Source organism: Lithobates pipiens, unplaced genomic scaffold (genome assembly GCF_037356315.1).
Source record: "Lithobates pipiens isolate NorthernLeopardFrog02 unplaced genomic scaffold, aLitPip1_a1.2 Scaffold_25, whole genome shotgun sequence".
Classification (NCBI taxonomy): Eukaryota; Metazoa; Chordata; class Amphibia; order Anura; family Ranidae; genus Lithobates; species Lithobates pipiens.
This window is the reverse complement of record NW_027507787.1, coordinates 60,895,533-60,910,662: the sequence shown is the minus strand read 5'-3', so window position 1 is coordinate 60,910,662 and position 15,130 is coordinate 60,895,533. Positions and strand designations below refer to the sequence as shown.

Sequence of the window (15,130 nt, the reverse complement as noted above, 5' to 3'; positions counted from 1 at the left end):
GGGCGGACTGACAACTCATGGGGCCCCTGGGCAATAGAAGATTATGGTGCCCCTGGGCTTACAGATGGCCGTCACGCCAGGAGTAAGCAACAAACAAAACAACATTTCAAGTACAGCAGTCAGGATGAGCACCAAGCTCACATCAGAGTCTTCCCTTACATCAGAGTCCCAACATCCTCCCTATAAATCACAGTCCACAGTGTGCCGCCCTATGGCAGAGACCCCAGAGTGTCACCTTCCATCAGTGTCCCCTTACACTCACCTTTGCACCTTTAGTGTTTGGTGTGGTAGGCAGCTGTCGGGAAAAGGCTTTTAACCACTTGCAGACCGGACCATTTTGCTGGTCAAAGACCAGACCACTTTTTGCGATTCGGAACTGCGTCGCTTTAACTGACAATTGCGCGGTCGTGCGACGTGGCTCCCAAACAAAATTGACGTCCTTTTTTTCCCCACAAATAGAGCTTTCTTTTGATCACCCCTGCGGTTTTTATTTTTTGCGCTATAAACAAAAAGCGTCAATTTTGAAAAAAACACATTATTTTTTACTTTTTGTTATAATAAATATGCCCCAAAAATATATAAAAAAAACATTTTTTCCCCTCCGTTTAGGCTGATACGTATTCTTCTACATAATTTTTGGTAAAAAAAATCGCAATAAGCGATTATTGATTGGTTTGCGCAAAAGTTATAGCGTTTACAAAATAGGGATAGTTTTATGGCATTTTTATTAATATTTTTTTTTTTTTTTACTAGTAATGGCGGCGATAAGCGATTTTTATTGTGACTGTGACATTATGGTGGACACATCGGACATTTTTGACACATTTTTGGGACCATTGTCAGTTATACAGCAATCACTGCTATATAAATGCAGTGATTCCTGTGTAAATGACACTGGCAGTTAAGGGGTTAACCAGTGGGTGGCAGTGTAGGGGTTAAGTGTTCCTAGGGATGTGTTACTAACTGTGGGGGGTTGGGCTTTCATTTAGTGAACACTGATCTCTGCTCCAATCACATGGAGCAGAGATCAGCGTCACTAGTTGCTAGGCAGAATGGAGAAATGCTGTTTACAACGGCACTTCTCCATTCACCCATCCCGTGAGACGATCGCGGGTATGCCCGCGGCGCGCTCGCGATGGCAGGGCGGCAATGAAGGTTGGACGTACCTGTACGCCAATATGCCTGCCCGTACCATTCTGCCGACGTACATCGGCGTGCGCTGGTCGGGAACCAGTTAATTAGAAAAAAATCCACTTGTTGCAGCCTCTGAACTGCACAATTGAGTTGTAGAGCCAGCTGAATAGTGTACTGCTGTGGCTGGCCTCAGTTCGGGCAGTGGGGCATGTGAATAAAGGCCATACTTGATGTGTGCCATGATATCACTGCACAGGTGTGTACCCAGGCCTGCTGCCTGATCCGAGGCCGAGCTCTGCAATCAGATGGCTCCAAATGGCTACAAGTGCATTTTCATGGGGATGGGATTGTTAGACTTCTGTTGAGCAGCAGTGGGCACACCTGGTTCATACAGTATGCATACATATAGACACACATGCACAGTATACATATACACACACACACACACACACGTGCGCGCGCAGTATACATACAGTACACGCACGCGCGCGCACACACACACACACATACAGTATACATACAGTATACATACAGTGCACGCAGTATACATACAGTACACGCACGCACGCACGCACACACACACGCACGCAGTATACATACAGTACACACACACACACACACACGCACACGCACGCAGTATACATACAGTACACACACACACACACACGCAGTATACATACAGTACACGCACGCACGCAGTATACATACAGTTCACACACGCACACACACACAGTATCGGTGGCAGTGTGTCCGTAAAGGGCGCACGGGCCCCCATCTCTCCTGTCACCTCTCTATCATCATAGATAGATTCATGTATTGCATAAATCTATCTATGGTCGCCGCTGCCACCCTCTATTCAGATGTCCAGCTCCTTTTTCGGGTGCCGGGCACCTGAATTACAACGGCGGGGTATTATTTGTAAGCACCTGATTAGAGTCATAGGCTCTAATAGGTGTCCAAAAAGGTGAACAGCGGGCGTCATGCTGGGCGCTCGCTGTTCACTAAGCGTTGTGTTGGTGAAGCAAATGAATATTCGCTTTCCTAACATTGAACCGCCTCTCAGCCAATCAGGTGCTCGGGTCTGTTACCTGTCAACCGATTGGCTGAAACGACAGGCGCTGTGACTGGACGCCTATTGCAGTGGACGGGAAGGGAGAAGACATTGAGGAGCGTGGAGGACACCGGACAGTGCTCACAGCCTGCCGCCGTGACCCGCTGCCCCACCAAGACAAGATAAGTGGCGAGCGGGGGATGCACGCTGGCAGCATTTGATGGGCACTGTAGCAGCAATTGATGGGCACAGGGGCGGCACAGTGTCGGCGTTTGATGGGCACAGTGTCGGCGTTTGATGGGCACAGTGTCGGCGTTTGATGGGCACAGTGGCTGCAGTTGATGGGGTTTTTTTTCAGTTTGTTTGAGCCCCCCCAAATTTTTTTGAGCACCAGCCGCCACTGTACAGTATACACACACACACACACACACACACACACACACACACACACACACACACACACACACACACACACACACGCACACCAGCACATTTCACCCAAAAATCAGCCTGATTGAACACACTGCTGTCTCCATCTCCTGGCATGCTGGGACTTGTAGTGCCCCAGCAGCTCACAGACACATTAGTTGGAAATACAGGAGAGGAAGGGACTGTTCCTGTGTAGTGGTGGGCAGCTAATGAGTAGGGAGGTGTAGTAGAGATTGGGGGAGACATTCAGGACATGTTCTTCCTCCAGGAGCAGTGCACTTCTCACACACAAAATCGATCTAATAGCCTCAGAGACAGGAGGAGCTCTGCTATAGGTAAAACATCCTCCCTCTCTGCTCACCAGGGTTATCCACTGACTAGAATCCATTTTGTAAAGCTCAGCCAGCAATCCCGTCCCACACTGCAAGCTGTGTCCCCGCCTCCCTCTCCTCTCCTCTCCTCCAGCAGTTGTCATCTCCTGCTCTTGTGTCAAAAAAGCTGCTCTGTGGAAGGGGCGTGTACAGCGTGTTCCTATTTGCTGAGGGGGCAGTTCAGAGGCGGAGCAGATAGAATCTCGGGATTTTCACATCAAAATGATGTCGGCAAGGGACAATTCAGGGACAGATGTAAAAATGCAGATTTTTACATACTGTTCCTGGTTTTATTGAGGCTGGCCACCCTGATGGGGCCCCCTAATGGCACGGGGCCCTCGGTCAGTGCCCAAATGGTCAATCCGACCATGGTGTTTCACTGTACTATTTGCAGAATCTGACTAGTGTAACCATGGTGCTCTTGGGGGTAGATAATGTTTCTATTATTTTGTGGAGGGTAATAAGTAGGGGCAGGTAAAAAAGGGATATTTGCCTCCTTTTGTTATAACAAAATGTTTTATGTGTATATTTAATATATCTGTTTTGAAAACAAAATAACCTGCTGATGCAGTCAGAAATCCAGCAAGTCTCCAACATTCTGTTGTGAGCCAATAATGCTGCACTGAACATGATCAGCCTTGCCTACATTCTCTCTGTAGACAATAGAACACAGCATCTCTACTTAATGGAGATGAGAAGACAGGGAGTTCTTTTATAGTCCGAAGGCACTTCCTGTCCTAGGACAACACTACTCGTACACAGATACAGTACAGTAAGTAAGTGTTGTCACCCTTGGACAGAAAGTGTTACTGGCAGAATCACCAGGTAGCTACAGAGAAAACGAATACTACCACCGAAACTAAGGACTGGTAAGATGCAGTATATCAAATGTTTATTCTTGGGTGTAGATCTACTTTAAAATCACTTCACTTTTTTACTTTTATACTTTTATAGTGATGTTATCCTTTAAAATCACTTCACCTTTTTTCTTGTATAGTGATGTTCTGTGTATTCTACATTATCAGAGTTTTATTTAATACCTTGTTGTTCACTTGCTGTCTTTAACAGACGGAGGGACCTTTGCTCCCAGCTACGTCAATGGCAACTAAAAGTGATTGAGAACGTTAAGAGGGGTCAACACAAAAAGTCTTTAGATAAACTCTTCCAGGGCTTCAAACCAGCAGTGGAGGCATGTTATTTCAATTGGGAACAAGCATACCCGATCCCTGGAATCACCTACTGCAGCACTGACAAAAAAAACTCTTTCTCCTGGGTTAAAGCCTTTCAACAAAGAAGTTGTCGACTACAGTGCACAGAAGCTGTGTGTGAAGGTGGTCGGGCACAAGGGCATGAGAGCTGCCTTCTTTTTGGAGACAGATCGCGTCCCTCTTCTCAGGAAATGTCTGTACGCCCAAAGGAGCTTGTTGGAAAGAGGAAAGTGGCTTCTGAAGTACCTCAAAGGGTTTTAAGACGGCTTTCTGCAGAAGGGGGAGAAAAAAGCATATATAAAACCACTGTTACCAAAACAAAGATTCCAGCAAGTAAGTGTATGGCCAGTAAGCACAGTGGCAAGCGTCGAATGAGCAGTGAAGACAGTTCACTGGAACCAGACATGGCTGAAATGAGTCTTGATGATAGCAGCTTGGCACTTGGAGCTGAAGCCAGCAATACCTTTAGCTTCATAGAATCCCCTTTAAGTAGAAGGTATCGAGATAACTTTGAGGATGAAGGAGGTGTGTATTATTCAGAAAGCCTGGAACCTTCAGCCGTTGTCAGTCAATCGGTGCCTAAGGTTGATGCTGATCTGATGGTGGAAGTTTTAGCTGCTGCTGGCAGTGGAGAGGAGGACCCGATTGTTGCAGATGATGTGGAGGGTAAAAGCCTCAAACCAGAAGAAGTAGCCAAAAATGGAGCAATTGGATGTGGTCAAGGGGACAGTAAAGGCACAGAGGAAAGTGAGACCCATGAAAAGGGTGAGGAGGAAGATGACTATCAAGCTTACTACTTAAACCCTCAAGAGGCAGCTAAAAATGAAGATGAGAAGGCAGATGAGGGGACAGAAGAGCAAGATATATTTGCAGGAATAAAGCCTCTTGACCAGGAAAATAGAATGGAGGTAATCATTTAATATAGTACTAATTTGTTAATTTAAAGCTAAAGTTTAGCTAAGAAAAAAGGTGTTTTCCCCTCTACAGCTCTATTTACATTACTTCCCTCTAATGAAGAATGTCTCACAAAGGGTAGGCTGCTGGACTTGGTAGAAATCTTCACTGCTGAGCTTCCCTGTCCTCTTCCTGCAGCTGAACTTCCTGTGTTGTGGGGGTTAAGACCTTAAGGTCTCCAGGCTAAGCTGCACTAAAACAGATCAGACAGGGACACAACCTCTTCTCCATTGACAAAAGTTCTTTCACTGATTACACTATCTGTGACATTTGTGAACGGAGAGAATCCTGTGACTGGTCAAACTCTCCCTCATGCAGAGATAGTGTCCCAGGCAGCAAAATCCAGAGAGGAAACTTTTCTCAATGAGGAGAAGGCAGAAGGGGCATGTTCTTATTAGAAAATCTTTAATGCACTTGAAAAAGTCAGTCTGATGTAATTCTCTGTCCCTATCTTTGAAAACTTCCAGTTGTGAGTAATTAAAAGCTGTGCAAGTTTTGTTTTCCGCTTAGGAGTTTGTGAAACTGTGGGGGTTTTTTACTAAAGGTAAATCCACTTTGCACTACAAGTGAACTTGGAAGTGCAGTTGCTGCAGATCTTAGGGGGACATGCAAGGAAAAAATGCAAGGAAAATAAAAAAAAAAACAGCATTTTAGCGTCCACATGATTGGAGATTGGATGATAAAATCAGCAGAGCTTCCCCTCATTTCAGATCTTCCCCTCAGATCTACAGCAACTGCACTTCCAAGTGCACTTGTAGTGCAAAGTGGCGTTGCCTTTAGTAAATCAACCCATGTGTGTGTGTTTTTCCTTAAGAGGCTGCTGTAACTACCAGGAGACAATTGGGATGACTAATATACGACTAAAACAGCATTTTAGTCAAAAGACTAAAATACATCTAAGACATCTAACAGCTCTGTTAAAGCAGAGTTCCAATTTTCAAAAAAATAAATAAAAGTCAGCAGCTACAAATACTGCAGCTGCTGACTTTTATTAATCGGACACTTACCTGTCCCACGGTCCAGCGATGCAGGGGACTGAAGCCCCGCTTGTCTCCCCCTCCTCTCTGCGTCGCCGGAATTGCCTCTGTGGGTGCCAGGCTGTGGCTTCACAGCTGGGAATGCACGAGCCACGCTGTGACTGCCCGGGCAATCATCTGGGACCTTTGACGTGGCCCAGATTGCCAAGAGGGAGGGGGGACAGGTGATTTCCCTTTTGGCGTCACGGTGCCCCGGGAGGAAGTGGGGGCTGGAAGCCTCTAAAAAGAGTTTTTGCCCCCCCCCCCCCCAAAAAAATGACATGCCAAATGTGGTATATCGGGGGTCACCTTCCCTTAAAGCGTAAGTTCTAATAAGTGTGAAACTGCTTTAAAGTGCTTTACCAGGAGACACCCCTTTTATTTTTACAAGGGGTTGCACTCATTTTACATTTCTTATTGTTTATTTACTCCTCTGTTTGGTACCCACTTTAACCATGGGTTTTCAGTTTTATATTGTCAGTTTTGTAAAACCCCCATTTAAAACAAATTGGGACATTTCCTAGATGATAACCCGTAAGGTAGCCTTTCACTGTCCAGTAGGAGTTGTCAGCATTGGCTTGTAAGGAGCTCCATTTGATTTTGATGTTTTGATACCATTTAGTAGACATGTGCATGCGTTTTCGCCCGAATTTCAGGTGTATTCGTTTTTCGTTTTGACAAACGATAACGAAAGTGCAGAATCCGAAAAACGAAAGATCCGACATAAATAAATGCTTTATTTTCGTTTTCGTTGTTACAGCAGTTCGATATAGAATAGGAGATTCGACGTGACTCTGACAATAACAATCTGTGTCTATAGAACCTGTGGTCGAATGTGCCTAACCTTACCTCTATTAGTCCAAGATTATATAGAGAAAATATTCGACAGAGAGAAAAGATTTGACAGAGAGAAAAGATTCTAAAGTGACAATTTTAAAGGCTAAGTTACTGTCCTAAAAAGTGTCTAGGGACCTGGGTCCTGCCCCAGGGGATATGTATCAATACAAAAAAAGTTTTAAAAATGGCCATTTTTTCGGGAGCAGTGATTTTAATAATGATTAAAGTGAAACAATAAAAGTGTAATATTCCTTTAAATTTCGCACCTGGGGGGTGTCTATAGTATGCCTGTGAAGGGGCGCATGTTTCTGGTGCTTAGAACTGTCCCTGCACAAAGTGTAATTTCTGCAGGAAAAAAAATCCTTTAAAATCACTCGTGGCTATAATGAATTGTCGGTTTCTCCCAATGGACTTTTTTTCCTGCAGAAATGACACTTTGTGCAGGGACAGTTCTAAGCATGGGAAACATGCGCCCCTTCACAGGCATACTATAGACACCCCCTAGGTGTGAAATTTAAAGGAATATTACACTTTTTTATTGTTTCACTTTAATCATTATTAACAACATGCCGCCCGCCATATAGCAAAATTACGGTGGCAAAGTGGTTTTAATATCCTGATCGGACGTCATATGACGTGATCAGGATATTAAGCCGCTGTGCGCCCCCGGGGGCGTGCATCGCGGCGATCAGACTGACACCCCGCAACTATGATCTCGGTAAAGAGTCTCTGACGGAGACTCTTTACCATGTGATCAGCCGTGTCCAATCACGACTGATCACAGTGTAAATAGGAAGAGCCGGTGATCGGCTTTTCCTCACTCGCGTCTGTCAGACACGAGTAGAGGAGAGCCGATCGGCTTCTCCTCTGACAAAGGGGGTCTGTGCTGATCGATTATCAGCACAGCCCCCCGAGAATGCCCTCACTGGACCACCAGGGATGCCCAGCAACAGGTATGCCCCCCTAGACCACCAGGGATGCTAATCAATGCCCATAATGAATGCCAATCAGTGCCCACAATGGGCATCACTGGCATGCATTATTGTTTGGCACTGATTGGCATCCATCTCTATACAATACTGTACACTACAGTGCCCATCCGTGCCGCCTATCAGTGCTGACCATCAGTGTCTATCTGTGTCGCATATCAGTGCCACTTCATTGATGCCACATCAGTGCCAGTCACTGCGGCCCCGTCAGTGCCCATCAGTGAAGGAGAAAACTTACTTATTTACAAAGTTTTTTGTAACTGAAACAAAAAAAATGTTTTTCAAAATTTTCGGCCTTTTTTTATTTAGCAGAAAATAAAAATCCCAGAAGTGATCAAATACCTCCAAAAGAAAGCTCTATTTGTGGGAACAAAATTATAAAAATATAGCTTGGGTACGGTGTAGCATGACCACGCAATTGTCATTCAAAGTGCGACAGAGCTGAAAGCTCAAAATTCGTCTGGGCAGGAAGGTGTATAAGTGCCCGATTATTGAAGTGGTTAAAATCACTGCTCCCAAAAAAAGGCCGTTTTTAAAACTCTTTTTTTGCATTGATACATGGCAGGACCCAGGTCCCCAAACACTTTTTAGGACAGTAACTTGCATATTAGCCTTTAAAATTGGCACTTTAGATTTTGAACGTTGGAGTCCCATAGACTTTAATAGGGTTCTAAAGTTCACACGAATTTATGCTATATACTAGGGGTGCAACGGATCAAAAAACTCACGGATCATTTCTCGGATCAGAGTCACGGATCGGATCATTTTTCGGATCAGCAAATAATAATTGAATTTGCAAAAACCTGTGAAAATGCCACCACCATATAGTCCCCACTGCAATATACATCTCCCCCACTGTAATATCCACATTATCTCCCCCAATGTAATATTGGCTGAGCATGAATGGGTATGGCTGGGTATTGGCAGGGTAAGTATTGCAGGGATGGCTGTGGCTGCCATCCGATTTCTCCCCTCCACTGTACAGATCAGTACAGAGAGGGGAGAGAGGAACCGGCGTCATCATGACGCCGGTTTGTTTACAGGTGATTGCTCCATCATTTGATGGAGTGATCACATTGTTAAAGCCGACGGGTGTACTAAGATGGCCGCCGCTCCGGAACTAGGCTGAAGCCGCGGCCTTTCCTAAGGCCGAGACCGCGGAGCGTGCCGTGTGCCGATCCGAGCGGGATGACCCGTTCGGATCGCGGATCGGTGCCGATCCGTTGCAACCCTACTATATACTAGCTCCGTTGAATCTTCTTTATACATTCGACATGCACCATAAGCCTTCAAAGACAGATTCGACCGTAATTCATGTGGATTTTCAGACAAATGCAATTTTTGAACGAAAAACTAAATAAAAACGAATTTCGGGAGTAACTAAATAAATGTATTTTTCGGATGAAAACGAAATTCTGGAACAAAATATTTTACTCTGCACATGTCTACTATTTAGTGCTTTTTTGCCCAGGGTGGTCTCTACCTTGAACCTTTTAAAATATATTGTGTAACTTTTCCAGCGTCCAGCTCCAGTTCACCCCAAGGAGCTGTCTTTCTAGTGTCTGGTTATGGTGAAGGCTGTTTGTTTACTTCTCAGCCACTACGACTTTTAGATCGACCGATTCCTTATTTGTTACTCCAGAAGGTCCTAAAACAGGTTTTCTAGGATATTTATTTCTAGTGGAGTAGACAGGTTGTTTAGCAGGCCTCTGGGTTGCAAGATAAAGTGCCTCTTTTTCCCGTTAATACCCTTTATAGTAAGGCAGGTTTTTTTTTTTTTTTCGTCATCAAGCTTTTGTGTCTCAATTCCATAAGGTTACTACCTGTTCTGCTGTTTACACATTCTCTAAGTTCAACAAGCTATGTATATCTGCCCCTGCGGATGTTAATTTAATAGTTTATAAAAAAAGACACAGGTCTATCCAGTTCAACCTATGTGTGTTTGATTTTGTTAGACCTGTATGCTCTGCTTTCAGAGGAAGACAAGTTTTTTTTTTTATTGTCAATACTTCCAGCTTGTACTACTTACTGGGGAAGGGAGTTCCACTTTTTACTGCCCTAACTCCCTTACTGCCATTCTAAAGTTAAACCGGTTTTCTTCTAAAATCAAATTGTGGCCACTTGTCCTCATCAGGGACCTTAGAATAAACAGTTTTTATTTTTTAGTTACTGAAGTCACACTTTGATATATTTGTACATTGTAATCATTTTCCCTCTTAAGCGCTTCTTCTACAGAGTGAATAACTGTAATCTATGTAATAGACCTCAATAGTTGAGGTCCTCCATCCCTCTTAGTAATTTTGCTGCCCTTTTGCTTTTCTTTTCTCTTTATACTCTGTGATCTACAAGCACCACCAGATCCCTTTTCTAGCACTGTTTTTTCCCCCCAGGGGAGCCCTTAATGTTTTTGCCTGTGCATTTTTGGAACACAAGTAACTTTACATTTATTAATATAGAACCTCAGCTGCCATGTTGTTGCCCAATCCCCTATTTTGTCAAGGTCTTCCTGTAATGATGCTATATCCCGTACTGAAGTTATTTCCTGATACAATTTGGTATTATCGGCAAAAACTGAAATTGATCCCCTGATTCTTGTTCGGCTGGCCTATCCCTTGCTTTGGACTACTTTTGGTCGTCTTCGTTTATAACTATGAAGCTGTGTCTCTTGTTGGTATGGTGTCCACTGTAGCATTTGCAGTGTAGAACTGGACGGAAGAGGGATTACTTTGACGCGGTTGGTCAGCTTAAACATGTATTGCCATATATATGAACTAAATATCCTTGTTTTTCATTGTATAGTTTGTTGGAAAGAGTGTAGCAGTGTGCAGAGGGTCCATCCAGAATTAGTCTTGAGGGACATGGTGCACCCCATATGCTATTTTTTCCTTCCTAGACTGCCTGCTACAACTGGCAAGGTGGCAGGGGTTACAGTATTTTGGGGGCTGGCAGTATAACCCTTGGTTGCTTATTACCATGGAGCTGTGTCTCTCAATGCACCCCAAGAGAAGTATTTTATGGTGAGTACAAAAATACTGTTTCTTTTTATAGTATGACCTCCTGTCAGGTTTATATTGTCTATGACTTGCTAAGGAGGTTCACACTCTGTCCTGGTTACGGTTTTCATCAGGACAGAAAGTTATGGGAAAATCCACATTCACATTCTGGTTTTTATTGCCATCTGTGACCTTTTGTGGAGCATTCCCCTCACTTCCTTTCGAGAAAGGAAGTCTTTAACCAGCGTTTCCAATGGGAATCCAGTAAGCCTTTTCTTCAATTGAAGACCACACAATCTCATTTAAATCCACCAAAAATGTAGTGCAAGGGCCTGCCTGACTGCATACAAATTGATTGGATGGAGTAGGTAGGTCCTCATATTAAATAGTTTCCGTAAATCTAAAGTTAATTGTACTGTCAGGTTGTAACATGTATGGTGACCCTAGGAATTGTGAATTCAGATTTATTTCCATGGATCAGCAATTCCTTTCAGACCTATCAATACACCAATGTGAAAGGCTATCTTCACCCACATCGGATGCATATCTGTTCCGTGCAGGTAGCCTGTACAAATCAATGATAGGGGAGTGGTGCACAGATCTTAATCGCACTCCTGACTGTTCATCCTTGAGGGACTGATGCAGGAATCAGAATGCATTCTGTTTTGATTTGTGGAATGTTCCCACACTGATGTACAGCCAGGAATGAGCTTTGGAGATCTATGCAGCCACCCTCATGTCATTGCTTAGATCAGGCTGCCTGTATGCTACTGCATGGTACACTTGTGCATTCTACATGGGAGAAAATGGCCCTTTGAATGGGTGTACAGATCAGTACGCCTGTGTGAATGAAGCCTTATTAGGCAATTTTGTAATTTGGCTTTATTCCATGGCATGGAACGAGGCATTCGCATAAGCAGCTGCTTTCCCTAGAATATCATGATAATGACTTGTCAGCTCATTATAGTACTTTATTGTATGATTTGTAATTGCATTCATATTACCTGATTGTTTATCATTTTCAGGTGCTTTTTGCTTGTGCTGAGGCTCTGTATGCTCATGGATATAGTAATGAAGCTTGTCGTCTTACAGTGGAGCTAGCTCAGGATCTACTGCTTAACCCACCTGACCTGAAGGTGGAGCAGCCTCCAACAAAGGTAAAGAACTCCACAAATGTCTCCGATAATAACAAAAAAATAGACTTAAAGCATATGTAATTTGGAACCGCAAATGTCTCGTGTTTGCTTCTGTTCAGTCTTTTAAATATATCATTACAAGTATTTTGTTATATCTGGTTGAGAAGTGAAAAAATCCAGTGCTGCCTTTTGCATTCTGCAGTGTAATCACAAATAATGTTATCAGCTTTGCCCAGGTTACTGCTGTGAAAAGGTAACACTTGTTGAGAATATATGCTGGCAAATTGTTTTAAATTTGCAAGGGCTTTGACAGTCTTGTTTACTGCAATTACGCACATTCTATTATCTTCTTATGTTATACAATAACAAGAGAGGCTCTAAACAATGGTGTCGGCTTTGTCTTAGATTTACCAAAATCATATAATATGAGGTCAAACCTTAAAGCGGGAGTCCGCCGTTTTTTTTTTTTTTTTAAAAGCCAGCAGCTACAAATACTGCAGCTGCTGACTTTTAAAATAATAAAACTTAACCCGCCCAGCGCGCCCACGATGTCGGCACCCGAAGCCGATCTCTCGATCATCTCTCGGGTGCTGCCGCCACCATCTTGGGTATGGGAATCAGGAAGTGGAGCCTTTCGGCTTCATTTCCCGGTACCCTACTGCGCATGCGCGAGTCGCTCTGCGCAATAAGGATGGTCCCCGCTGTCTCTGGGATCCATGTGTTTCCCAGCAGGCAGCGGGGGACCTTCGGAAAGGGGCATAGATTCTGCGGAAAGGGGCGTACTTTCTGCAGAATCTTCGCCGGAAGTGGATGCAGATACCTGTACTGTACAGGTACCTGAACCCCCCTCCCCTCTGAAAGGTGCCAATTGTGGTGCCGGAGGGGGGGAGGGTTCCAATGAGCGGAAGGGTGGACCTCCGCTTTAACAGTTTAAATTTTTATGCAATCAGGCAGGCCCTTGCACTGCATGGTTTTGGTAGATCTAACCTGCACCTGCAGCTGTCAGAATACATTGATCAGTGGCTGCTGCTGATTGGCTGCAGTTGCGGATTCAGAAATAATTTCCATCATGTTCCTTTGACAGAAGTTTATCAAATGAGCAGGATGGCCACACACAGATTGAAACGTGACTGGTCCTTGCTGAACCGACCGAATTGCAAACAGTGTTGAGCAATGAAGAGCTTTACAGTAGTTTGTTTTTGTTTGTTTTTGTTTGTTTTTGTTTTTTAACACATATTTACATGGTGTTTTTTATTCACACCTGAGCGTTTTGTAGCCCTACGCCTGAAGCTACAAAACGCTGGAGGGGAAAAAATACATTATTCTCAGTGGAGATGGTTCACATCTCCACTCCAAGTCGCCTGAAGCCCTACGCCTGAAGCTCAAACAAGTTCCGGACCCTTTTTTGTCGCGCGAATCTGGCTGATTTGGGCGTTTTCATTCCCATAGAAACTAATGGAAACGCTCGATTCGAGCGTTTAGCGCGACAACGAGCGTTTCTATGGGCGTTTTGACGCTGTATCTGCTCAATGCTTAACATTGGTGACCTTTTGCCCTGCACAAATTTGCGACAAAACGCGGCAAAAAACGCCGCGAATCGCGGTAAAAAACGCTGCAAAACGCGGTAAAAAAACGCCGCAAAAAACGCTTGAAAAAGCTACGCTCAGGTGTGAATGCAGCCTAAGATTAGTTTGAGGTTAGGGATCAGTAAATAACTTATCTTCTTTAAATACATTTTTAGGGTGTGAGTTGTGTGTGTAGTTAAAGTTGTTTAGGCAGGAAATTTATTTTTTAGAAATGATGGTTCCAGATCTTTCCCAGCCAAAATAACTGTGCCAATTTTTTGTAAGCCATAGATGAACGTACTGCTTTGTAAACAATCCGTCAGGAGTAAATCTGGCTCATATTATCATGCAGGGAATGTTGGACTCCATACCCATGATTTATTTCGCTTTGATAACACTGCCGGTCGTCTTTGTGAGCTGCAGAATACGATAGGGGGACATTTCTAAAACTAGGGCAGGTTGAAAACAGGACATTTTCAGATATGTGTGCATTTTTCCAAAGTGCAGTTTGTAGCACACAAATACATACTTGTTAAGATTTTATGAAGGCTTTCATAAAAGTCCCAAACTTGCTTTTTTATTCTCAAATTTGTAAAATGTGTGCTTATGTTTTTTTATGATTATTATTTTTATTTTTTTATGTAAAACTATCATTTCCTAAATATCTTTGATCTTGCAATGCATTGTATTTTTCTTGGCAGGGTAAAAAGAACAAAGTTTCCACAACCAAGCAGACTTGGATTGCTACAAACACCCTATCCAAAGCTGCTTTTCTTCTGACTGTGCTAAGTGAGCGTCAGGAGTACCACAACCTGGCTTTCTGTATTGGTATGTTTGCTCTGGAACTTCAGAGACCCCCTGCATCCACCAAGGCACTGGAGGTTTGTCTTCTTCATAAATCTAAATCTTTAGGACCAATGTGTAGCTCTTCATTTCTGTCTTTTGTTGTTATAATTGGCATCATATACGTTACATCTGCAGCTATGGATTAAAGCCTACATCCAGTTGAAATGTAAATTGAATTATTGACACAGTTAGGAAGAGGCGACATTCCTGTAAATTTTTACAGTATTTTTATCTCTGACCCCCGTTGGGGAGATTTTTCCATAACTCCTGTGCCTGGTATACCTGTACATGGAATGGGGGTAGTGGTTGTCACTGGGATGGGAAGGCGCATACATTAATAAAAACATTGTCAAAAAGTTCTATCCCTTCTTTGCTGAACTAAAATGCCTTTTTGATTTTATCTGTAGTAGAAATTCCGGCGCACTTCAAAAAGCATTGAAATGACAATTGCTGTAGTAATTGGCAGCAAATGGAGATGCTGTTGGAAATCAAGTGAAATCAAGTGTGCATCATGAACCTCTGCATGAAAATCTTTTAATCACAGGAAAAACAAGACAACAATTTCAAGATAGATAAAGGTCTCTTTTTGCCTGAGGAAGGG

At 43.5% G+C, this 15,130-nt stretch overlaps 1 protein-coding gene across 2 annotated transcripts in view; it reads left to right on the top strand.

Annotated features, from left to right (window-relative positions):
* Nucleotides 1-15,130, top strand: part of ZSWIM8 (zinc finger SWIM-type containing 8) — a gene marked incomplete in the record, with an annotated part of 160,939 nt that overhangs the window by 84,415 nt on the left and 61,394 nt on the right. For both annotated transcript variants that reach the window (XM_077454531.1, XM_077454532.1), the window contains 3 exon segments: nucleotides 4,054-5,101; nucleotides 12,008-12,139; nucleotides 14,385-14,564. In XM_077454531.1, coding sequence (XP_077310657.1) covers nucleotides 4,054-5,101; nucleotides 12,008-12,139; nucleotides 14,385-14,564 — 1,360 coding nt within the window.